Source organism: Saccopteryx bilineata, chromosome 2 (genome assembly GCF_036850765.1).
Source record: "Saccopteryx bilineata isolate mSacBil1 chromosome 2, mSacBil1_pri_phased_curated, whole genome shotgun sequence".
NCBI classification, from domain to species: Eukaryota; Metazoa; Chordata; class Mammalia; order Chiroptera; family Emballonuridae; genus Saccopteryx; species Saccopteryx bilineata.
The window spans coordinates 143,241,475-143,268,564 of NC_089491.1; the positions used below are offsets into that span (position 1 = coordinate 143,241,475).

General features: G+C 35.3%; 1 protein-coding gene across 16 annotated transcripts in view; it reads right to left on the reverse strand.

Moving 5' to 3' along the window:
- Nucleotides 1–27,090, reverse strand: part of KIF21A (kinesin family member 21A) — a 156,465-nt gene that overhangs the window by 43,026 nt on the left and 86,349 nt on the right. For 9 of the 16 annotated variants that reach the window (XM_066258099.1, XM_066258108.1, XM_066258107.1 and 6 more), the window contains exons 2-15: nt 26,536–26,758; nt 26,227–26,409; nt 24,692–24,841; nt 23,872–24,006; nt 23,217–23,384; nt 20,938–21,053; nt 19,240–19,435; nt 18,611–18,800; nt 18,163–18,226; nt 12,643–12,846; nt 5,792–5,830; nt 1,340–1,430; nt 804–921; nt 229–417 (exon numbers count right to left, since the gene is read on the reverse strand). In XM_066258099.1, coding sequence (XP_066114196.1) covers nt 229–417; nt 804–921; nt 1,340–1,430; nt 5,792–5,830; nt 12,643–12,846; nt 18,163–18,226; nt 18,611–18,800; nt 19,240–19,435; nt 20,938–21,053; nt 23,217–23,384; nt 23,872–24,006; nt 24,692–24,841; nt 26,227–26,409; nt 26,536–26,758 — 2,066 coding nt within the window. The remainder of the gene's footprint in view (nt 1–228; nt 418–803; nt 922–1,339; nt 1,431–5,791; nt 5,831–12,642; nt 12,847–18,162; nt 18,227–18,610; nt 18,801–19,239; nt 19,436–20,937; nt 21,054–23,216; nt 23,385–23,871; nt 24,007–24,691; nt 24,842–26,226; nt 26,410–26,535; nt 26,759–27,090) is intronic. The other 7 variants (XM_066258111.1, XM_066258105.1, XM_066258104.1 and 4 more) reach the window with 1 other exon arrangement.

Sequence of the window (27,090 nt, forward strand, 5' to 3'; positions counted from 1 at the left end):
GTTTCCAGCATAAATCAGACATTAAAACAATTAACCACAACTTTAGACAAGAATTTAAAAGTCTAGACAGGTGCCAGAATGAAATAAACAAAATAAACAATATTTAACATATAAGACATATTCACACTTAACGTGGCTTCTGATATGATATTTTCTTCTAAAGGAAGACATGGGAAAAATCTATTTTGATGATTTTGTATTTTAATCTGCATTAAATATAGTTCTTACCTAAGTTTTGGAGCACCTGGTCTCTTTCAAGCTGAGTGTCCCGAATTTTATGTTGCAGCATCATTAGCTTCTCTTCATACTGCTTTTTCAGCGTCTGCAGTCTTCTCTGGCTGTTTTCCAGTTCATCAATCAGCTTTTGCTTGATTGCAATTTCACAAGTAATGTTTGCTAAGTCTGCCTGATAATTGGCTATTTATAAAAGAAGAAAATAAAAATACTTGGAGAGATAAAAATATTACAGTTCTGTCTTTTAAGCAAGAGCATGAAAACGAACACCTCCATCTAGGTATTCTCTTAGCAATCATAAAAAAAAATGTTCAAGATAAAGCAAAACCTACAACAGTTGAACAAGATAAAGAGCGTTCACACTGATCAGGACAACAGATATTATCTGTACTAAATAAGAATGGAAATCACACAGTGACTAAACCCAATAAGGGAAGAAGCATGAGCCTCACAGGGCATACATAGGTCAGCAGCTCTAAAAGCTATTTCCATCAAGGATGAAGTGGAGAATGTTACAACTTGAACAAGTTCCCAAATTAATTTTTGTTCTCGTACCAAAGGGGAAGTACCTTTTTCATCTGATTCAGAATCTGATTCATCAGAGCTTTCACCCCCTTCAATGTCATCTTCTTCTTCTTCCTCCTCTTCTTCCTCATCCTCATGATCACTCACTTCCTGATTTTCTTCCTAAAATGTGGTTTGTGACCATTAATAGCCCAGTTATGGCAAAAGAAACTGACTGCCTCATTAAGAGAGACTACTAGTACCAAGTACTGAAGTACAAGAAGTTCGTTTTTCATCAGTTCAAAAATCATTCCACATTTTTAAAGTTACTTACATAACAATTTTGTCTTTAATCTGAAAGTATTTCATCTTTTGTAGGATTCTATCCCCCAATACACAATACTTTCATAATACATAAAAATTAGTGCTGCCAATATTTATAGCTCACATATCTAAAGAAAGTAGTTTTTCAAGAAAACAATTTAAAAAAAATGCATGATAACCATTCCTCTTTTCTACATATTAGTTAGTATAGTGATCAGCAACCAAGAACAGCCTAATCCAGGGACTGAAACTGACAAGCTCATGTTTACATACTTACCACCTCTAATTCATTGTTTTCTCTTTCTGAACTACCCTTTTCTTCTTTCTTCTCTTGGTCAGTGTCTGCATTATCCTCTTTACCAGCCACACTTTCAAAAAAAAGAAACAAAAGGTTATGGTATTAAAGTAGAGAGAAAAATGATCACATTTTGTTTCGGGTATTTAAAAATCATCGATTATCTGGGAAAGCAAACTAGAAGAGCTGATCGTTTACTAACCTAAGTTCCCGTGTCTGATGCTTCAGAGAAAATAGAAACTGCCATTCAACCAATAGTTTAGTGACTTATATTAATGAAGGAAAACTTACTTTCCAGAAACACTGACAAACAGATTACACCCTGGAGCATGAGACCTGATGAGACAGCTAAGAACTAGTCACAGTAACAGCCAGTTACCGAATTTTTCGCTCCATAAGATGCACCTGACCATAAGACACACCTAGGGTTTTAAGGAAGAAAATAAGAAAAAAAAATATTCTGAACCAAATGATATGTTAAAATATTTAATAAAATACCGTATTTTTCACTCCAAAAGACGCACGGGCATTTCTCCCTCCACTTTTGAGGGAGAAAAGTGCCTTATGGAGCGAAAAATTCGGTAACTAGAATCTAGGCAATTTCAATTCAAATGTAATCAAAACAAAGATTTATGTTTTCTCATCTTAATATATAAAACCTTTTGCATCTAAATACAAAGATACAAAAACTGCATATTTATTGACATCCTAATACAACTGAAGAATAAATGCAAAGATCCAGAATAAATAGATCTTTATTACACAGTAAATTTGTCTACACTGGCTGCACCCAACAGAATGTTCAGGTAATAAATAGCTCATGATGCTTTTATCCTAGGTCAGTGGTCGGCAAACTCATTAGTCAACAGAGCCAAATATCAACAGTACAACAATTGAAATTTCTTTTGAGAGCCAAATTTTTTAAACTTAAACTATATAGGTAGGTACATTCCTTATCCAGGTAGCACCCACATGTGGTATTTTGTGGAAGAGCCACACTCAAGGGGCCAAAGAGCCATATGTGGCCCATGAGCCGCAGATTGCCGACCAGGGTCTAGGAGGTCATACCTACAGCACAGATCTGTTTCTGAGGATCTCATGGAAATGAGTCTTTGTACATCAAAACTGTCTAAAGTGCAGCCTGATCTGTCAGTGAATACTAAGTTTCAGGGTCAGACACAAGATTCCCTATATAAACAGAAGCCTCCTCTTCAATTATTGAGTACTAACAGCTCTTAACTACACACTAATGTCAGTTAATGGTTATAACTAAACTAGTTCAGCTGGGTGGCCCTGAGGAAAAGACAAAAAACTCTATAGAAGCCCCTGGCACATTTCAATCACTTGGCCCTTTTTGGAGAATAGCAACCATAATCAATTATATACAGAAGTTATATTTCTGCACATCAGAGTGTACATTTAATCAGGTTAAGTAATATTAAGAGAGTGAACTTTAAATGTATCTACATTTGAAAATTTTTCCTCTTGTGCTACAGTAACATTTTTAAATTATTAAGAATAAAAAGAACACTCAAATAAGGCAATATTCACCGAATAAAATCCCCCCTATAATGAGTTTAAAAACTCTATCAGAATAACTTTATAACAGTTATCATTTATTTCAGATATCCTATCATATTAAATAATGGATTTATTTTTAGAGTCTAGACTAAAAATTTAATCTTATTTAGGCCCTGTTATTATTATTAAACTCTAATGTTTAGGTCTCAAGACAAGATAAATTATAAATACTTTTTCTTTATTGTACTTTTCAGAGTTCTTAATTTATGTTTACTTCTGGATTATCTCTTTAATTTCTTTCTTCTCTACTAGACTGTAAGCCTCATGAGGGCAGGGATCATGTCTGTTTGGCTCAGTATTATTTTCCCAATACCCAGAGGATGTGCACAATACATGTGCCGTGTTAAATATCAATATATCAATATATCAATCCTCAGGACTGTGCAAAAGCACCTCCGTCTGGAACCTCTGCCTACCTGTCACACACATTAATTATGTTACAGTTCAATGGCAGGTTGAAAGATGCATAACGATGCATGGAAGACAGAATATCTCTAGGGTGAGAAGAAGCTAGCAGTAGAAATAGCAATAAAACAATTTTGACCGGAAAGGATTCAAGTAAATTATAACAAGGTTCCATGAGAGTTGTTACATCATTTTGTTAGAGAGAAAGGCTGAATAGACTGAATGCCTGTCTTACATCACTTGGACTATAGTAGAACTGCTGATTTTCCACCATCACACAGTTCAAGTTGAGCACCTAGAAAGAAACTGCCCCTTCATTCAATCATTCCACTCAAAGGTCAGTGCCATATGCTCAAACATCTCTACCTGAGATGTAGAAATAAGGTTAAGGTTCAGGGCTTAGAGAGGAGAATGTGTTAGAAAAGATAGCCCCATTAGCATTCCCCGTTCCCTCACCTGGATAGTCTCTCTCACCTGCAACTGTTGCAGCATATAATTTTTGTTATTGTTGGTTCCTTTATTACTTCAAATTTTAACCCCAATTCTCTTTTCCTCAGGTTTATAGCTGTACAACCACTTTATTACAAACTTTTGACCAAACACACTCTCTTCCTCCCTCCATTATCCAGTTTAACTTATTAATTTACCTTCATAAATCACATAAGGCTTAAGCTTTTAAAGTACAAATTGATACTTTATAATTATTATACATCAAATATTCAAGTTTTTCTTAATAAACTGGGGCAAACTGGAATCAAAAATAACTAAGCGGCAATGAAAGACAGTTAAGTCTGCACTTTATATAGAATTGGAATCTTGGAGCTGAAAGGAACACTAGTGCTCTTGTGGTTTATTTAACCCCTTTAATGCTTGACAACCAGTGTCAACGTTTTTACTGACAACCAAAAAAGAAGCTGTGGCCTGGGTAATTTATTCCACTCAATCGGACTAAAATCAGGTGTCAAGACTCCCAGACCAATGTGTTAGATCTGGCACTCAAAGTTCAGTCCACAGACGGGGAAGCACCAGCATCAACCAGGAGCCTGTTAGGTCTACAGACTGTCAGGCTCTGCCTCAGTCCTCCTGAGTCAGAATCATCATTTGATTAAACTCCGCAGGTGATCTGTATGCATACCATGCTCCAGGAGCCCTGTCCTAGAACACCAAACTGCTCTGCTTTTGCTGTTCTTTAGAGATGATAAAAAATGGGAAGCAACCAATCCCTTAAGTACATAAAAAGGACTTAAATATTTTAAGGTGGGAAAATAATTCCACACACTACTTTAACTCTGAAGAAATTTCACATTTTTAAGCCCTTAATTTAATTCCAATAATAAACATAATGTCCTAGATATATATAATATTAATCAGGTGAGTTCTAGTATGACTCATAGACATTCAAAATTCTAATTATAGAATACTTTAAATAAGTTATAGAATTATAGACTAGATTTATAGAAACTTTAGAATATAATATAATGTGTATGATATAATTGTAAAATGTAAATTAAGTAATTTCAAGAAATTATAATTTTTAACCTTTCATGTTTAAAGTAAGATATTATTTTACCTAGCTGTTGCATAGTAAACATTCTCAGAGACTTATTTAGAGATGAAATTTCTAAAATGGTGCTTCTAAAACATATAAATATTATTAAAACCAGTTTCTTTTCTTAACCATTTTTGATTATATAATCTGGAGATTTGTTTTAAAAAATCTATGATAAGAAATCCTTCTAAGAGGTAAAAATACTACTTGACCCTGAATTAAATAACCATAATGCTAATAAGTAAAATGCAAATGTTTATTATATGGAGAAAGGTGCTTCTAAATTTTGCTCAAAATTCAAACAGAAATAAAAAAAATAGGTATCTTGTTTCTGATGCTCACTTCAAATACACTTAAAAATACTTGTTTTCCTAATTCAACTTTAAAATGCTTTGTAAGTCTTATCTGTACTAAGGCCACAGTTTCCTTTTCTTTTTTGTCATATTAATGTTGCTTTTGAATAAACTTCACGTAAGCAAGAGAGCAGAGAGCTCACCCATGATTTAGCATGGGCTGCAACAAAATGCCCATTCCCATGCAACTAATAATTCCCAGTCTGCTCACAAGTTTCTGAAATATACATTCTAAAAGTCAGATGGGGTTTTGGGGTTATTTGCAACCTAAGAAAGGTTAAGTCACCTAAATAATGATGATAGTTAATTTTGAAATCACATAAAATTGCCTGAATTTTAATTCCTACAATGAGTTGAGGTTTTCTACTTAAAAAGTATTTTCAAAACTATATTTGGTATTTTTAATTTTGCAAAACCATCATTACTTTTAGGAGCACCAAGCTAATCTAGTCTGAAACAATCTATAATTCTATAACACATTTCCTTTTCAATGGCAACTAAGTATTTAAATGACATTTTAATAAAAAACCTGGGAAATATTCCAACCTTCTTTCTTCTCGATTGCTTTCCTCAAGTTTCTGTAGCCTTCAAAACCACGAGGCACAGTATTGGAAGGCCAAGCCAATGAAGGACAAACCAGACAGTAAAAAGCGAGAGTGATAAGAAGGTAAAAATGAAACATGAGCTTGAAGACTTTAAAATAAATTTTAAAAGATATCATCAAAGGACAATACACAGTAAAAAGGCAATACATTTTGTATGAATAAAAAGTAAGTAGAAAAACAAGCAGCATCATATCAAAGAAGAATATATAGACTATCAGTTGAAATTATTTAGCAATAAAATGTAAACTCTCAATTTATATATGTTGTAAAAGTGTTTAGATGCCATTGATTTTTTTTCTTTTTAATCTGAAGTGAATCAATTTTCTCAGTTTCCCACAAAGGCCTACTTTCAATGATATCCTCTGCCTTTTATACCTTTACAGAAGACCTTTTTATGGCATCTTTAAAAGAACTTCAAAAAGTAATGCCTTTATACCATAATATGAAATTACCATTAATACTATATACTAGAATACTACTTTTAAAACTTGTTTTCTATTTTAATATACATGTGAACATCACTACATCCAAAAGAAATTCTATTTCAAAATTATACATAAAATGGAATTATGGTCAAATGAATATGGTTGTTATGATATCAGTAAAAAACTGTAATTTCATTAATTAAAAATTAAAATTTCATATCATTGTACTAATTATTAAAAACTACCTACTAAAAGGACATCTAAGGCAAAGGTGGCAATAAAATGGGAAATGTAGTACTTTCCATTAGTAAGATTATATTTCAATCAGAAAAATATTCTAAAAAAACTATAAATATGTACCTAAAGGCTTTGAAATAAATTTAAATACTGAACATGCAGAATCGTGCATCTTTACTCAATGGAATGTACTGAATATTAATATTTGTCATGTAGACAAAAAGGTAGATGTGCTAGGCTCTGAAGAAGCATATAGCAATCTTGATACAGCCTACTTCTGCCCAGAACTCCAAAAATATTTTCCAGAATCATCAATATTTTAAAATTAAGAAACTGAGTATTCAATATGAGTTATTTTATCAAGCCAGTTTTCATTTTAATTTTGTCACATATGTGCTCACATGTGACTTTTATTTGTTGGCCTATGATTGTTTTTCTTAGGCACTTATAAACTGCTATTACAAGAACAGACTAGCAATCTTTCTGAGAAAAAAAAAGTCAACAGAGTGATATTCACTAGGGATCAAAGGTCCAGTGTAATGGCTAAAAAAGGAAAGTAAAGCCACTACCTAAATCTGTGTGTTTTTAGAGCTTCAACCTGACACCACTAAATACAAACAGAAGGCAGTCTGGTGAATAAGTGAAGTGTTTTACAGTGCAAGTCATTTAAAGCTAGATATCCAAAAGTATGGGGGAAATGTGTGAATCACAGATTTTCTTTCTCCATATACACAAAAAATGCAAAAATACTTTATTTTTAATCTAGGCTTATACTGATGATAATGTGTTACAATGGCTCAAAGGTATGGTTTATTGGCAAAGATACCAAAGTTTCTCCTTTCAATACAAAGAATATTTGTTTGCCTTACACAAGAGAGTTATGTTAAAATCTATGGATGATATGAGTTAAGAAGTAGGTAAATTTTAGATTCTTTCCCAATTGCCTTTTATAAAAAGCTTTGCTCTCGCAATCAATAGTTCAAAAAGACAGTAGAGGGTCAGAGAAATAAACTAATAATCTGACACTTCTCCATATTTAAAGGAGTACAGTTTTTATTCCATTTAGTTCCACTACAATACTTCTACATGAGGGAAGGGCAGGCAGAAAAGCAGGTGTAAATCTTGCTAACCATTCTAAAACATTTACGTAACTCAAAAACAGGCAGTATCATCTATTCAATCATTCACCCTTATTTCTTATACACCCTATTTTCTTACTTTCTACACCTATTTTACGTATCAACAGAAAGGTAGAACAGCAAACCTTAAAACGCCACATATTAGCTATTGGTTGTAGCTTTGATAAAGACTTTGATGCTGAAGAGGGTGAAACTTGGTGTACAACAGGACTTACGACATTCACCTTGAACACAAATGCCACTCACAAAAAAACGACCCAACTGTGCTCCTCCGACCAACCTTACTGTGTCAGAGGCCCCATAGCCACTAAAACCAAAAACTAACACCACAAAACAAAATAAATTAAAAGGCATGGAGCTTCTGAAGAATTTGGGGGTTCGGTGGGGAGGAAAAAAAGCAGCCGTAAGAACCAGAACAGCTGAGAAAGCTGACCCCAAAGGTCAAGACCCAGACATTTTGGGAAACTCTCAGCCAAAAGACGGTAACAAATAATTCTTTCCTACATGACTTGAGGGAACTGCTGCCCCAATTTCAGTATTTGTATTGATGCTTCCTCTTTCAAAATTACACACATCCCTAAAAAAAGAAGGTTACTGGTATAAGTCATTTCCACTGGCGTGAATTAATTTTGTCAAATGGCTTTGGCTCCCAAATTTGAGTCTAAAGAGATAAGAGAAGAAAAATCGATGATTTTGAAACTGGGAGTACTTTGGAGCAGGATAGATTTACATGAGAACTGGCTGAATAAAGGACAAGTGGATCGAGATAGCACGGGACACAGAAAGTCAGTAGATGAGAATAAGAAAGAAGGACAAGGCAGAAATTCACTATTTTGTTTTTACCAAAGGTTGGCTATGCTCATCACAATGCAACTTTCTTCCCCCTTTTCTATTCTCTTCTGAATTGCTTTTATGCCACTATTAAAATAGGTAAAAATCATTTTGTAGGAGTGAATTGGGAAACCTGGACACTATGTATTTATAATACTTTCAAAGAAAAATTAGTCCAAGTTCCAAACAATTTTTATTTGAAATTACTGTACATGTAAGGTTGAGGCAGAACCCAAATTTTGTAATGTCTCTCTGATAAATAAAATAGATGTGAGGTATGTAACCCAATTTGACCAAAATCAATACATCCAAAGAGGATATAGCCTCTGAAGAATTCCTGTGGAAGACTAATCACTAACTTCAGTGAACCTGATATCATTCTCAACACTTCTAAAAATCATTGTTTATTATTTGTTTCAACCTGTACTACACCCATTGCCTAATATAGAGCTTACCTACATTTTTTTTTGTATTTTTCTGAACTTAGAAGCCAGGAAGCAGTCAGACAGACTCCCACATGAGCCCGACTGGGATCCACCTGGCATGCCCACCAGGGGGCAATGCTCTGCCCATCTGGGGCGTTGCTCTGTTGAGGCTGGAGCCATTCTAGCACCTGCGGCAAAGGCCATGGAGCCATCCTCAGCTCCTTGGCCAACTGTGCTCCAATGGAGTCTTGGCTGCAGGATAGGGAGAGAGAGATAGAGAGGAAAGAGAGGGGGAAGGGTGGAGAAGCAAATGGGTGCTTCTCCTGTGTGCCCTGACTGGGAATCAAACCCGGGACTTCCACAGGCCGGGCTGATGCTCTACCACTGAACCAACCAGCCAGGGCCAGAGTTTACCTACATTTTTAAAATAGGAATATTACATACAGCTAACTAAAAGTTATTGATGATGAACAAAATCTTTATCAAGCTTAGCCAAATAGCACTATTTTCATTTTTTAAATCCACAACAAAGTTTGAATAATGTGGTAAAGAAAATTCTATTAAATTTTACAAATTAATATTTGTGGTAAAGTAAATTCATGAACTGGTTCTAAAGGCTTTTACAGTTATACAGTCTATGGTACACACAAAAATTTTCTAGATTCACACTATAGTATATAACAGGGGTTGGGAACCATTTTGGCTGAGAGAGCCATGAACACCACATATTTTAAAATGTAATTCCGTGAGAGCCACACAACGACCCATGTATGTTACGCATTATCCAATAAAAATTTGGTGTTGTCCTGGAGGACAGCTGTGATTGGCTCCAGCCACCCGCAACCATGAACATGAGAGGTAGGAAATGAATGGATTGTAATACATGAGAATGTTTTTTTTTAACGTTATTATTTTTTCTTTTTTTAATTTTTTATTTATTCATTTTAGAGAAGAGAGAGAGAAGGAGGGAGGAGCAGGAAGCATCAACTCCCATATGTGCCTTGACCGGGCAGGCCCAGGGTTTCGAACCGGCAACCTCAGCACTTCGAGGTCGACGCTTTATCCACTACGCCACCACAGGTCAGGCCTATTATTTTTTTTATTAAAGATTTGTCTGCGAGCCAGATGCAGCCATCAAAAGAGCCACATCTGGCTCCTAAGCCATAGGTTCCCGACCCCTGGTATATAAGTTTCAGTTTTACAAAAACAAACTATAGCATGTGTGTAAAAATGCTTTATAAAGCATTTTTTAAAAACAATGCATAGCAGTTACTTATTTTTAGTAAATTTGTTTTTCTCATTCTAACCTATCTTCCACATTTTCCACAGAAGATTAAAATAACATCTCTCAATTTGCCTTATCTGGCTTGGTTTGCTCCTCAAAGAGTTTTTGAATCTCATAACACTTTTTGTAGAGAAATAAAATTTTTTCACTTGGATTGTTATGTTTAAATCCAGTTGTTTGGTGAGTTCTTCTTAGTATTAAATCAGCTATTATTTTTAACTTAATAATTATTACATCTAAAAGAATCACTAAACTAGTCATATTTTGTCACTTTGAAATAACTGTTTTATTTAATTTTTTTTATCTTGAAACGGTTATAATTTCCGTAATAAAGCAACAGAGAAAAACCTTAATAAAATAGTTTTCCAGCAAAATGGTGGGATCTTGATAACATGATACGAAGCGAAATAAGTAAATCAGAAAAAACCAGGAACTATATTAATCCATACGTAGGTGGGACGTAATAGTGAAACTAAGAGACATTGATAAGAGTGTGGTGGTTACGGGGGGGAGGGGGGAATGGGAGAGGGAAAAGGGGTGGGGAGGGGCACAAAGAAAACAAGATAGAAGGTGACAGAGGACAATCTGACTTTGGGTGGTGGGTATGCAACATAATTGAACGACAAGATAACCTGGACTTGTTATCTTTGAACATATGTATCCTGATTTATTGATGTCACCCCATTAAAAAAATAAAATTATAAAATAAAAGAAAAAAAAGAAAAATGAAGAGAATTTTATTAATAAATAAATATTACAAATGCCCTTTGTAAACCAGTCAACCAATAAAATGAAAATAAAACATAAAAAAAAAAATAGTTTTCCTCTAATACTATTTATCAGTCAAAATGCTTATAAAATTTGTCATAAAATTTTCATTGTCATAAAAATGACCTGCATCGGATGTTTTAATTTGGGGTACTTGTGATTACTGAAGGAATGTCAACAACAGCCTATGTTAGTTACTACTGGGATCTCTATCTTTTTTCATTATTTATATTCAATGGGTGATTAAGGTAACATATCTAACTTTAACTCAAAAGGAAAAAGCAGAACCAGCTCATAACCTTGAAAAATGTACCCTTGACTATGCCTAATATTCATAAACACAAACCACCTAAACCTTTAAAACAAATCATAACCTTTGACATACTGACCAACTACAGAACTAGATTTTAGAAGTAAATGGTAAGTCATGTGCATAAGTCACACTTTCATTCCATCAGTATGTTTGGTCACCCTGGTTTTGATAATTCTATGATCATTATTTCAGTTTTAATTGCCCTGCATAAGAGGAAATAATTATATATTTCTTACTGCTGCCACAATCAGCCATCCATGAAAAACACCTGCTAAAACACTAGCATCTTAAGAATTCAATTGCAATTGCAATGCCTTATAACCATAGATGTGTGACCTCTTGTTTTAATTATTTCAATCATTCCTTTTAACTCAAGGACACAGAGTATATTTAATATGAAGAATTTTACCTCCAATAACTTTGACCAACTGTTTTCCCCCCCAAGGAAGAAATGTCTGGTTGCCTAAATAAATTTCTAAATAAATTGAGCAAAGCAGTAGGTAGACTAAATATCTATAACAATTTTACAAAGTGTACCCCTGTAACAAACCACTTGACAAATAAGATAGCTTAGCTTTGCCTACTTTTGAATATCTAGCCAAAAATGCTTAAAATTAATTTGGCATGTTCAGAATAAATTTGACTGCACCATAGACTCAATATGTAAACATGTAAAGAGTTTATGAGCATTTAACCACTCATACACTACAAGTGGTAAAATTTTATTTTTCACCTCTTCTTTGCAACCCGGTGATTTCAGAAGGAGATATTATCAAGATGCAAGGAAAAGAAAGCCTAGAACAGTGGCATAAAGCTGAGTAACTCCTTGTTGGAAGGTTCAGATAATAAATAACTTTCACATAATCATATTAGAAAAGCTCTGCAGAAAATACTTGAGACAGAATGATATTAAATGACAGTCTGATGAATTAGTTTAGCCTTTAGTTAAACTAATCTAGACAGGAATTAGAATATATTTATATATCCATGTGACTATTTAATCGCATTAGAAAATGGGGAGGGAAATGACAACATTAAGTTGTAATGGTACAGCAAGCTTTGCAGAAAAGAAAGATGAATGAAATGCAAAAGCAGCTATTTGAAGAAATAATAAAATAGCCTCTAATAGTTATTTTACCTCATCATAGTCTAAATAAAATTTATTACCATACTATTATAATTATTTTTATATACAAATAGAGATAAACTATTAAAAGCATAATTATAATTGTCAGCTAATTTAAATGACATTTCATTTATTAATATACTTAAGACTATGTATATTCATTGTAATCACAAATTAAAATATCCAGAAAATTTAAAAAAAAAAAAAAAAGGAATTCATAGACCAATGATTTTAAAACACTACCTTTTCTTCTTCCTCTTTTCTTTCCTTTTCAGCTTCTCTAAATCTTTCTTAGCTAGATCTATAATTTCAATGGTCTCCTTGTCTGAGGACAGTATGGCAGGAGAGAAGGGTGATGATCCACTGAAATACGGTGATCTTGCTGTGGCTCTTGTCAAGTTTTTTCGAAGGTTTTCATTCACTGCTTCACTTTCTAATAACTTCGCCCTAGTGAATAAAAATATATTTAAATGGGAAATATTTTATTGTGGCAGAAAATACATGACATAAAATTTCCCACCCTGACCATTAGTAAGCGTACAGTTCTACAGCACCAAGTACACTGACACTGTTGTTGCAAGCACTGTCATCATCCATCTCCAGAACTTCTCCTACTGAAACTGTGTACCTCTGAAACATTAACTCCTCCCCTCCCCGGCCCCTCAGCCCCGGGTAGCCACCATTCGATTTTCTGCTTCTACAAAGTTGACTACACAGGAATAAAAAGGCACTTTAAGTGAGTTGTTTTGCATGCTAAAAAGATTTCCAAAATGTCTTTCAACATTGCTACAATGTAGGCTTTTAAAAATATAATAAATGTGTTCACAAACATTAATGTTTAGGATATTTTTTAATTCCTTCATTAAATTAAAAATTTGAAATCATACTCTTTGTGCTCAAAAGTACCAATAGTAATTGGATTACTTGCATTCTGGCTACTAGGCACTATTTATCCTTTCTTTATAAAGCCATCACTTAAACTTAAAATACACAAGCAGCATGGTTCCCAACCTTTCAGTTCCTCATTCATCATGCTATAATAGCATTCCCAAATCTTTGCAAAGAATAGTTAGTCAAACTTGTCCCTAACTGGCTGAGAGACATCTGGCTCCTGAATATGTCATGGGAAAAGATGAAATCTCCAAGGAAACCTGAGTTTGATCATTGAAAACATTCTTTTGTTTACTCAAGTTGTCCTACTAATGACAGGAGAATAATGTACGTACTGTCAGTAATATGCAAAACCACAGAATGATAAGATCCTAAAAGACCCTGGACATGAGACTAAAAGGGATTCAAAAAGTCCTCTAGGCCAGTCCCTTTACTTCAATTTGATTTAAACCAGTGGCCCCCAACCCCCGGGCCACAGACCGGAACCGGTCCGTGGGCCATTTGGTACTGGTCCCAGAGAAAGAATAAATAACTTACATTATTTCCGTTTTATTTATATTTAAGTCTGAACAACGTTTTATTTTTTTAAAATGACCAGATTCCCTCTGTTACATCCGTCTAAGACTCACTCTTGACGCTTGTCTCGGTCACGTGATACATTTATCCATCCCACCGTAAAGGCCAGTCCATGAAAATATTTCTGACATTAAACCGGTCCGTGGCCCAAAAAAGGTTGGGGTCCACTGATTTAAACCATCAAGAATACAATTATCTACCTTAATACAATATATTCCCAAGGTCAATGGCAAAGGTGACTGAGATAGGGCTATAAAGACAAATGCTACCTGCTACCTCTGCCTTAAAACTATATTATTAAGATCTTTTGCCATATGTACAAATATGTCAGAGGAAGATGCTACATTATTTGCAACTATTAAGCTCTCAAATACATAGTCAGATCTGTGTTTTTTCATTATCTACCAAAATTATTCATGACAGTGTTGAAACCAGCTCGAGACAGGGTGTATATAAATCAGTGAATATCTGTTTCAGGTTACTGTCCTACTAATTCTTTGATAAAATTGTTTTATTATATATCTGGTGTCAATTAAATTTTTTTCTTCTTTAGAGAGGTAGGGAGAGAGAGAGAGAGACATTGATTCATTGTTCCACTTATTTATACATTCATTGTTTGATTTTTGTATGTGCCCTGCCCAGATGCGTAAGTAGCTGTGTACAAACTTCTAGGTTAAGTGACTTTGGAAGAACATCATAAATATAATGTTGTCATTTTTTAAAACAAGTGGGCAGGCTAAGTATAAAAACTCAGCTTAACTATAAAAACTCAAGAGTCAAAATTTATACTTTCTGTATTTTCAATATCACAAAGCCCGGGTGCATAATAATGAATATTAATAATAAATAAAAATATATAAATTAACTGCCCATAATGACTCATCTTTTAATTGGCTGATTTATATAATAATCAGACAACTTGTATTTTATTACCAGACTTTAAAAGTTTGTATTTGGTGTATCAATGTTTCTTCAATCCTGGTGCTGATAAAAACTAAAACCTTTAGGACTAACTTCTGAAAATGCCATGCTAATTTAGCAGAACCTGCTTCTTATACGGGCTATAGAGACAGCACCTCTCTGTTAGCCTCGCTTTCTCTTCATGTTTATCCACCCACCCACTGCCTGTGTTTTACTCAACAGGAGCCTAAGCAGTGAGACATTACAGGAAGTATACAGATTTCCTTGGGCTCAATGATTCAATGCATTTAAAACTCACCTGACCAATAATATATTTAACAAATAATAACTATTCTTAACAAAAATTTGCTAACAATATCATTATCTCACATAGAGGATTAGTTACATCAGTTGAAAACAGAGGATGTGGTGGGAGGTGGAGGAGGGTACAGGGTGGAAAATGGGGATGGACAATGACTTGACTGGACAGGTGAGCACACATATGGTGTACAGAGATGTGTTGCAGAATTGGGCACCTGAAACCTGTATAATTATGTTTATCCATGCCACCCCAATAAATTCAATAATAAATAAATAAAAACAGTACTATATAAAAATAGTACCATATGGAACTATGCAAAAATCATGTTAGAAAAATAGTTAATAACATTTTTAAAGGCTCATAATATCTTGTCAACTTTTAAAGAATAGATAGCAAAGCAATATATACACCCTGGTATCAGTTTTGCTAAAGTTTGTATTGAAAAATTTTAAAGAGATAAACCACTATGTTAGCACTGATTTTAAGAATGGTAGAAATATGAATGATTTTAATTTTGTTTATACTGCTTTATATTTTAAAAAATGTCTACAAAAAAATTAAATCCCCCCCAGAAAAGAATTAGTGACTATTATTATTTCAAAAAAATAATATGACATGTAAGTTATTAAAAGGTAACTAGTATTATTTTAAAATTAGAATGATAATACTTGAAGTACAAACATTTCCAAGAAACAATCTATAAATCTGTGTTAAGTTTAAGAAGCTGTGAATAATGTCTTCCTAAGGCCAAGTTTTGAAAGAACTGGAGCAGGATTTAGTAAATAAAAATGGAAGATGAGAATTTGAACATAAATAATAGTAACGTGTTAGACCTTTACAGTACTTATGAATTTAAAAATTTTTATATCCTGTGCTTTTATGTGAGCCCGATATAAACTCTTTGAGACTTGCAAGTAGTATCTCATTCTTACAGATGAAGTACTTAAAGCTCAAGGATGTTGGGTAACTTTCCCAAGGTCACATACTTATTAATAAACAGAAACTTAAATTTCAAACCAAGTAATCCCATTTAAATTCAAAGCTCATTTATGCTTATCCTGCATGTAAGTTATTTTTATATTGTAAATTACAGTGTTGAGATTCTAGAAGACTACTTCTCAGGAGTGGGACACACCTAAAGAACCATCAAAGAAACATTGAGAAAGTGAAACAAGCTATTAACCTATACCAAGAAAGATTTGGTCACTGATTGAACTTGGGGCTTGAGTCATCTCAGTTGTCTAAAGGGCTTAAAGAATGATCTTAACTCATGATCTAGAAGAAGAAAGATGATAAACACTGCTTTCAGTGTCAGTAGGAGGAGTGGAAATGATTCAGTCAGTTGTCTGGGAAATAATAACATCAGTGAGGCCATTTGTCCAATGGTGAGATCAAGCTTAGATAAGGCCTTAGAATAACAGGGTGAGAGACAGAAACAGAACAGAACAACTACAGCATGGAATCAGCCTTCCCAGCCGACCAGGGCCACGGAAATAAAAGAGAAGCAGGCCAGGAGGAGGAAGAGAATCTTCAGGAACTAAAAGGCAGTTAGTTCTTCAGTTGTGTCTGCAGGATTGGGAAAGATGGGTCCTACAGAGTAAGGAAGACAAGTTTTGGGCAGGAGGTGGGAAAAGGCACTGCCAACACAGGAGAGAAATGCAAGTCCAGGTCGGCCTCTGTCCAGACCAGGACCCAACGTCCCAAACATCTCCACCAAAAAGGCAAAGCTTGGAGATATGTATGCATCTGTGGCCACAGCAGATGTCTCCCCACTTGTTTCTGCCTTCTGAAACACGTAGGAACCCGGTGAGCCTCGCAGAGACACAAACAGTGGAAACATGACTCGTTCCGGTTCAGACGCAGACAGCCGTATGGGGACTGCCGGGTAGGGCAGGCAGGGAGGCGGACAGGGCATGGGGCATAAACGGTGATGGATGAAGACTTCATCATATTGGGGGCGGGGTGGGCACACAATACGGTGTACAGAGATGTGTGGTAGAATTGGGCAACTGAAACCTGTATAATTACATTAAGCAGTGTCACCCCAATAGAAACAATTAAAAAAGAGGAGAGAATATCAGGCAGAAATAAAAATTTTACAAAAACTATTAAAAAAAAAAAAGAATCTGTAGAGTAGTGAGAGGGAGAGAAAGGGAGAGAGAACACAAACTCCAGACGAGTAAGTGCCACAGTGGCTGTGCAACATGACCTCCGCTCGGCTGTTCTCTGCTCACGGGCACAGCGAGATGGCAGCTACTGAGAAGCTCCCCGTGGAGCTGACTGTGGTGTTCCTTCAAGAGAAAGTAGCTGAGCCATCAGGGAAACCATGGAACCTGAACAGATTATAGAAATGCTGTGTTCCTGACTCTTTTTCCGACCCCTCTTCCCCCAGTCTGGGCTCCGTGGTCCCTGCTACATTCCCACACCGGGCGATGGCATTCCTCTTACTAATGTCTATCGTGTACTACGGGTGATTATTTATGCAAGTGGCCCCAGCTAGACTGTGAACTCCTTGTTTACGGAACACTTGCTCAGGCCTGGTGCTGGGCATGTAGTGAACATCTGTCGTGTGTGTGTGAAATGTGAATGGTGAATGAGTCTCTGTGCCAGAGCGGCAGGCAGACTGGTAGGGATGCAATGATTCCCACATGAGGAGAAGCTGGAGAAGCAGAAGCAAACAGGAGTAACGGGAGATTTAAAAAATTAGAGCTGACTTATATAGATGTTGACCATTTCCAAACAGTGAGGGGATGTTGACCATTTCCAAACAGTAAGGGAAGGCCCCATGGGTCACTTCATCCACATCAATTATGCGTGTCCTATGGGTCAGGTTAGGTAATCACCCACAAGGGATATGAGAACCAGAGTAGGAAGATAATGTGGGAACATAATATGGAAAGATGGAAGGAAAGCTGTTTGGAATGTGACATTATTGAAAGGCATGTGCTTATTCCCCTGACGTTAACCTGACCATAGTGCTGGTTTATCACTGTGAAGAGTTATGAAACAAGAAACTCAAAAAATAGTGGTATAACTACACTGCAAAACTCAATATCACAGAACATGAAATGTACCTGAGGTCTTCAATTTCTTTGATATAACTGTGAATCATATTACTGATCTCCTCGTTCCCTTCCCCTGCAAGATAAAATGTGAAATTAAGAATTTCCTTTAAATTAAAACTTCAACAAAACAGAGTTGAAGAAAAAAAAAGTATGGAAACACAATAATAAAAAGAATAAAATTAAATAAATAAATAAAACATAACACAATACAACAAATCTCCTACGCATAAATACATAAGCAGACTGTAAGATAATATAACAAAGTAAAGGGCACATTTTGTTTCTGGGAGAATGTGTTCTTTACAAATCAAATATTGTATTTAACTTCAAATCACAGACTGGACATACACCGACTGACATTTCTACTTCAAACGCTCCAGAAAATTAATGAACACAAAGAATGTTCCCTGCCCTCCAAAAGTTAGCCCCTCACACTCATCCCACCCTGCACGCTCACCTGCTCTGGCGAGGACTTGGTTGGCCTGGTCACTGACGAGCTGTGTGATCCTGGTCCTCAGGGCATCAACCGTCTCCTGCATCGCTTTAATTCTCACACGCAGGTTATTGTTTTCAGTCTGGAGCATAGCATTCTCGTGAAACATGTCATTGATGCTTTCCACACCTTCTTCATCAATTATTCTTTTACCCTAGAAAGGAAAGATATTTCCCTGCTGATTGAGGAGCCTTAAATACACAAGGATTTGTGTAAGGTATTACAAGACTATGCAGTTCTGCAACCAAGAGCCCTTCGTCTTAACAGCTTCAAGGCCGAAGAGATCCTTTTCCCTCTACTGCATCCCTCTGGCATGTTTGTCACAAAAATAAATAAGTAAGTAAGTAAGTAAATAAATAAATAAATACAAACAGATTGACTAGGAAGCCCAAACAGAGGTTGGTCAGATTGAGAGCCTAAACATTATTAAAGGCTGCACAAGGAAAACTAGAGAATTCTACCTTCCAAAGGAAGGAGGCCACTGTCACGACAAGCAGAGACTGCAGAGACACACATGTACAAGCCATCGCAAAAAGGCATCGTCGTGTTCACAAAATGTATCACAGAATGCAGAGTCAAGCCGGCTAGCTTACTGTTTTATACTCCATGAGCTCCATCTGAAGTCGTGTGATCTCACTGCGGAGTGCATTGATCTGCTGACTCGCTCTGTCCTGATTGACCATCACCTTGTTCTTGATATTTCTAGCTCGATTGGCATACTTCAGAGTATTTAAAGTTTCCATAAAATCTCTGTCTGAAGGGCTGACGCATGCTATCATGATTGTTTGGCTAGAAGTTACAAAGAATAATTAGGTTTACAGATAAAAGCAAATAAAACACTGCAAAAATCACTTTTAAATCCCTGCCCTTTGAATAATTTCTTATCTTCAAGATACCAAAAGAATGATACTAATAACCTAAAATTAAAGCGAATTTAAAAGCCCCCCACACACACTTTCAGACTATCTTAAAGAGAAAGATTTTATTTACCTAAGTAATATTGAAGAAAATGCATTTCTATTACCCTTCTTTCATCTATAATATCTGAGAAAGTATAAGTGGACATATTTATATATCACCTCTTTACAAAAAAATGGAGGCAATACACAAAACAATTCTAAAATTTATCTACTTAATATCTGAGGAATTTAAACTTTTAAAAAATCATTTGTAATTCAATTTTTGTTATCAGCAAAAAAAATCTGCACAAAGTTCTTTCACCTGAATGACAAGAATACTGAGTATATTCATATGTTTTATATATTTGTGATTGAGTGGTCAAAATTGCAGCGCTTCTGGACAGATTACACAGAAAACTTAGGAACTATTATTTTATGGTAATGACAAATTGCTTTACCAAGTAGGTCAGTAAAATGTTTATTCGTATGCCCCAGTTATTGCTCTCAAATCAATAAAAAAAATTTTTTAAATAAATTGTAAAAAAGGTATTTTTCCATATGAAAAAATGTTTAATTTTTAGGAGACTTTGTAAAGTGATATAAAGTATATTTAAATTACTTTGTATTTACTTAGACAACATTTACTTTTCAACAAAATTTTTTAGGCATATACTATGTGCCACACACTTAAGCAGAAACAATGATAAAGTACAAAGAGCATATGCTATGGACTTCATTTACAAACTCAGTGACTATGAATAAATTATTTCACCTCTCTGGATTTCAATTTCCTTATCTACAAAATAAGAATAATACCTACCTGAAGGGATGTTATAAGGACTATGTGAAATAACAACATACAAAAGAACTCACACATTTTAGGTACTTAATAATTAGCAGTTCCTCATCCTATTTATCTGATTTACACTTAAAAATGTTCTTAGAAGCCCTGGCCAGTTGGCTCAGCATAAGAGCATCAACCAGCATGTGGAACTCCCGGGTTAGATTCCCGGCCAGGGCACACAGGAGGAAAAGTGCCCATCTACTTCTCCACCTTTCCCCCTCTCCTTTCTCTCTATTTCTCTCTTCCCCTCCCACAGCTAAGGCTCCACTGGAGCAAAGTTTCCCCAGGTACTGAGGACAGCTCCATGGCTTCATCTCAGGCACTAGACTGGCTCCAGTTGCAACAGAGCAACGCCCCAGATGGGCAGAGCATCACCCCCTAGAGGGCATGCCAGGTGGATCCCTGGTCAGGAGCATGCGAGAGTCTGTCTCTCTACCTCCCTGTTTCTCGCTTCGGAAAAATACAAAAATCAAAACAAAACAAAAGAAACTTACTTTAAAAATAATGAATAACTGAAATTCACAAACATGGATTAGTACTATGCATACCTATTACCCCCAAGGGAATCCTGTAGGAGTCTTGTCAGCTTAGAATCTCTATAGGGGACATGGGTGGCCCTCTTGCTCTTGTCTCCCAATGCACTTATTACATTGCCAAGTGCCAACTAAAAGAGAAAGAAAAATGACAAAATTTACTAATTATAACACTTTTAAATAACAAAAGCTTATAGAGAATAGTAGGGAAGCATGACAGAATTGAAAATATTTGGGTTTGGGATTTTTTACATTTATGTTTTGAAATATGAGGTAAATTTCAAAGTCTTCTATATTAACTATTAAAAACTAACATGAAATTGGACTAAAACTGACTCAAAATTTAGTACTCCATATAGTCATAATTCACACTTAACTCATACTTAAACTTTTTTTCAGAAATTTCCTTTAGAAACAAGACTGGTAACTTTTAACCATCCCTAGAATTGCCAATCAGGCCATGTTCCCAGAATACTGTCAATTCATGTTGCAAACTCTTCTCCTCCACTCAATGGAAAAATAAAACGTTCAAGTAGTTTAACAGTTTCATGAAACTTTCTTGTTGAACTGTAGCTACCTTATGCAAAAACAAAATCATGAACCAACTGAAAAATATCACTATGATTCCTCTGAACAAGGTATTCCTAATGTAAACGGAGCTGTCTTTAGAAATACAATGAGGCTCTGGCTGGTTGGCTCAGTGGATAGAGCGTTGGCCAAGCATGTGGACATCGTGGGTTTAATCCCCAGCCAAGGCACACATGAGAAGCAACCATGTGCTTCTCTTCCCATCCCTTTCCCCCGTCTCTCCTTCCTCTCCTGCAGCCAGTGGCTCAACTGGTCTGAGTGTCAGCCAGGCTGTAAGGATAGTTCAGTTGGTCTGAGCACCGGTCCCAGATGGTGGTTGCAGGTGGATCCTGGTCAGGGTGTATGCAGGAGTCTGTCTCTCTCTCCTCCCCTCACTTAAAAAAATAAAATTTAATAAAAGAAATACAATGAATCTATGAGCTAAGCCTCCAATATTGAAAAAACTAAGTCAAATTATTTAACTCCTTAGTCACTCGTCCTGTGACCCCTACTGTTTTTTTACTGGCACGGAGAGCATAAGCATTAGCTTAATATTGGTCACACTTCCTTTCAGTAATGCAAACATCTATAACCACATTTTTGTCAGGGCCAATAGATCATGCAGAGAGTGACCTCAGCACTGCACTGTCTTTGTTCCCCTATTCCAGAGAGGCTACAGTTTTAACAACCGGCTACACTGAAACTTTACCAGATATATCTGAAAATGCTTTCAAAAGTCTAAACAGGGAAACAGACCAACAGCTTTTATCTTTTCCTGATAGCACAAATCTAAATACCACCATGAACTTATTTCCTAAGAATTTCTGACCAATACACAAAGTCCAGGATCCATGATATTCCCTTTAACATAAAATTCAACCATATGGTGGAAGCATCATGATGGAATTGGGAAGTCTGTTAATTCCCCCACAGAAGGGTTGTAATCCTATATGAGCAAATATCAGGCAATGGCAAAACAGAAGCATATGATGGCACCCCCAGCTCTAGAATGGGAGAGAAGGAAGTAGAAAACATGTGCCCTGACACTGTAAGCTTCACGGAAGTATAGGGACCTCACCACTCTTGTGTAGGAACAAATGACCAATTCTATAACAAAGTCAATAAAAAGAAAAGATTCACTACACAAAAACTTCCTCTAAAAAATGTTCTTCCATATAAAGAAGCTTTATGCTAACAAACACAAGGTGTTTTCCAATCAAAAACGCCACTAGGTGGCATGGTGTTAAAAGTTAATTCCTAATATATCGTAATCTAGAAAAGTTCTCATTTAGAAACAATTTACTAAAAACGTTGATGACAATTCCCCAAATAAAGTGACTGTCATAAAATGTTAGCTTAAAAAGTTACTTTGAAAGGAACACTGTATAATAACTAAAATTAAATGTTGATTTCTACAGAATAATTTAAAATGTGGAATATTTAAAATCCTTTCCACAATATATATTATTTTCGGCACATACAAATTTAGTCTAACTGAATTTACACACACGAAGAAAATTTGCTATGTGAAAAACTAAAAAAGTCCTATAATGGGAGATCAAAATCCAACGCATCACGCCTAAGCTTACAAGTTTATTGTAACTCGCGTTTCTCAGCTCAGTGCATGAAAGATTGCCTCTTGGGTATTAAGTATTGCAAAAGAGAAGGGACATGGAAAGTCTCTGATACACTCTCAGCACAAAGTCTTAGTCTCAGTTTGGCCTTACAAGCCCACAGTTGATGGAAATGCCTTCTTTTGCCCTCTCGCCTGTGGCTCCAGTGCGCTTCAATCTCTCCGATCCTGCCAGGTCCACAAAATGGAACTTTGCAGTCAGGGTTTCAAATTCATTCATCTCTGAAGATTCAGAAATCACCTTATTATCAGTAGAATTTTCCTGCAATTGAAGAAATTAATGGGAAATATTGGCATTAACGTGACACTAAATATTCTCAAACCCCACATTCCCCTAGGCATGTAGCCAAATAACTATAAATGCAAATTTTTCTGCTGACAATGAGAAAGGCTTAGACCGTTACAAAGAAACCTGCTGGTCAGAATCCAGCTGTTATGAACTGAGGCTTTGTTTATGTTGATAAAGGAACACCTGTAAGCAAAGCATCTTGGGAGACTTACATGCATCATCACATGGCCACAGCCTGCTTTCTGGTTGCTGCAAACATATATCCAATTTCTTTTTTTTTTTTTTTAATTTCAAAATCATACACAGTTAGCCAACTTCAGCTTAAATATGATCAGAGGCATCTCATTAGGAAAAGGAATACACAAACTAAATTTGGTTCAAATGTACTCTTCTTCCAGGATTTATGTGATTTTAAAGAAGTGAAGACTGAACGTTTAAGAAATTAGAACTGATAACTCACAGCATCTGTTTGGGGACACATTCTGGTCTGACACAAGTGAATAGTAAAGATGGCATGTGAACGAGAGCTCTGAACATTCATCTGCGTACTAGCAGTGGTCCGGGACAAAGCGCCCAGCTTCAAACACTGCATCATCTGGAAAGGGGAAGAGAGGAGGCTTTTACATGAACAATATTTAAGCAAGAGACCAGACAATGAGAAACCTGAACTAGTGCCTAAAACCCACCATATTAAGGGATGTAAAGGATCTGGAATTTTATATTATTTTATTTACGTGCATTTTTTGGGCTGAACTCAGTATAACAGTGTATTATTTTTTTTAATAGGAAAAAACACTGACTCCATTGTTTGCTTTTTGCTGACATTTGCGGCTTACAGAACACTTTGGAACAAACTGAGCAATAACTTGTATTACTCAGGCTATTTATTCTGTATCTACTCTCAAAATATTTTTTGTAACTTTTCTTAACAGTCTCCCTTCAAGAGCAATGATACAGTGGTATACATGTGACAACAAAGATAAAAAGGATTGTGAACCCATCCTTCACCTTCAATTATCTAACTCTCTTTTTCTAGCTGTGAAAAAAAAAACACACTATACATATATTGACTTGGATCATTTGATGCTACAATGAACTGACTTTACTATAACTGTAACACTTCTAATAATGAAATCCTGATATAAAAATACAAGGAAAAAAAGCAAGATGTTATACTTAAAAATACACATTTTATATCTGGATCTTAAGCAAACCATAAACAAAACTGAATATTAAATAAAACAAAATATGCTCTATTTTAACTATGATATTAATGCTACCTCTGACTCTGTATTCACAGTACGTGTTGTGACGCCCACAGTATAAATTCCTCCTGTTGAATCTTCATGAATTCTTATATTTGATTTCTTATTTTTTGCATCAATATCACGTGTGGTATCAAATAAATCAAGGACCTCTTCATTATACAGCTATCAAAAATAAATATTACAAGTTTATATTTAGAAGAAATTGCCTCATGGCTCTAATAACACACAATGTAAAATGTTATCTTTTAAATGTATCTTAAAAGTTCTTCAAAATTACACATATTACTTCAAAATAACATAAAAATGAACGAAGCAATGATTATTACAAATTCAAATGAATGCTAGATTTCTTTATAAGAGTAAGAACAGTCAAAGATTAATCATGACTAAAAAGCTCAGGGCTAGCTAAATGATCTACTAATTCTTTTTAAGTGATAAACAAATATTTGTAAATACAAGCAAACTGTAAGAAATATGTACCGAATGTAGACAAATCCTATTTAAGTTTAGAGAAGATTTTAAGAATTTTTGCTGTTAGAGTTAAAAATCTATTTCTTCTTGCCCTACTCCTTTCTTAATGTATCTAAAAGTTAGTATTTAGTATTTTTGCAAGGTGGGCAATGATGTTCGTGTTTCTGTGTCAATAGCAGCTGACAAGATTGAGCTGCCTCCTCAGTAAAGGATGCACACACCATTTTTCTATCACTATAATTTAAAGCCACAATGCCTCACAACATTTTGGAGGGTAAAAGGGAAGATAGAAGAACACTTTTTTTTTCTTTTTCTATAATTTAGTAACCTTGCTTTCGGTTTCTTTTAAATTGGAGTGTCTGTTAAAACCAACATTAAGAAAACTGACATTAAATTTGAATTGTTTTCTATTTTGGGCTATATAATGTAGAATAAAATATTTCACCAATGATCAAAATTATTAGCTCAGGTAAATCACACTAGAACTAGACCAGAACATTTCTTTGAAACAAGCACCCAGAACTGTAGTCACTGCTCACCTAAGTGCAATATTGCTCCTATCTGATATGTCCTCTTACTCACTGTCATGTCCCCCCCACCGAACTAGACTGTCCTAAATGAATCCAAACCTGCCCCAACCTTTGGACACTGCATCAAAACATCTGCCTGTCCTTGCAGGAATACCCATTTTAGCAGCCAGGTAAGTGCTACAGCCTCAATCCTATTATTCCTCATGTTCTCCCGCTACCTTTTGGTCTTAATCTCTGAGTTCCCAGCACTCTGTGAGCCTGCCTACATTACAACAGTAATTTAGGATACAGAGAGATCCTAAAATAAACAATATTAATTGTTTTACTCTAGGGACACTAGGTCAGTTTATAATCTTAAATGCCCACAAGTAAGCTATCCTGTTATCTATTCTTCTTGCTACCTACGGCTTAATGTTAATTTACTCAAACAGTTATTAAGCACTATGTGCAAAACACTATACTAGAAGCTAGAAGCTTAAATTCATAAAGTCTATGGTCTTAAGAACAAGATTTAAAGGAAATTAATGTAAACAATTAGTCTTTTACCTCTAAGAATTGTGCATTCACTTTAAAATCTGGAGGAGGAAGCCCACTTTTCATTGCAGTGTGTTTTTTTTCTTCAATACTCTTGAAAAGGTGTTTAACAGCACGAGAAATAATACCCTGTTCTTCCTCAATGATGTTAACATCAAATCCTGTCCCCATGGTGTATGTCTTGCCAGCTCCAGTCTGAATAAAGGAAAGAGAAAAATACGTGACCTTCAGAACATAACCTCCCATAACAAAACTAAGAGTGCAACTGAAATGGACGCTTCTGAAAAGTTACAACTTCTACAAAAATAATTTAGTACTTACTTGTCCATAAGCAAAAACTGTAGCATTGTAGCCTTCAAAACAACCTTCAATTAGTTTTTCTATACAGTGAGTGTAGATCTGTTCTTGCTGGGAATCAATGTCAAACACATAATCAAAAGTAAAAGCTTTGTCTTTCCCTAGGAAGACCTGAGGTTCTCCTGGTGTGACAGATGTACAAATATGGCATCCTTCAATTTTTTCTTTGGCAAGCTGTGGCCTTATTCTATGAGAAATAATAAAAAACAAAATAAATGCAAAAAACTGAAGAACTAGGACTTAAAACTTCATGGCCAAATCTTTAAAAAACACTAATGTAACCTACTCCTGCTCCTTCAGGTGAACAGTTTAAATAAATTAAATTATACAGAGTCAATTTCAGTATCAGTTACTTGACAATCCAAAAAACCATGAACAAGAGTAAATCAACTAAATATTTGTGTGCGTGAACAGTTTTCTTCAAATCTGTAAGGGGTAAAGACTCAGTTAAATAATTCCGCTACCAAAATGTTATTTTTCGTTATTTTTGTTTTAGAGTTCTTTTTATTTCTAAAAAGG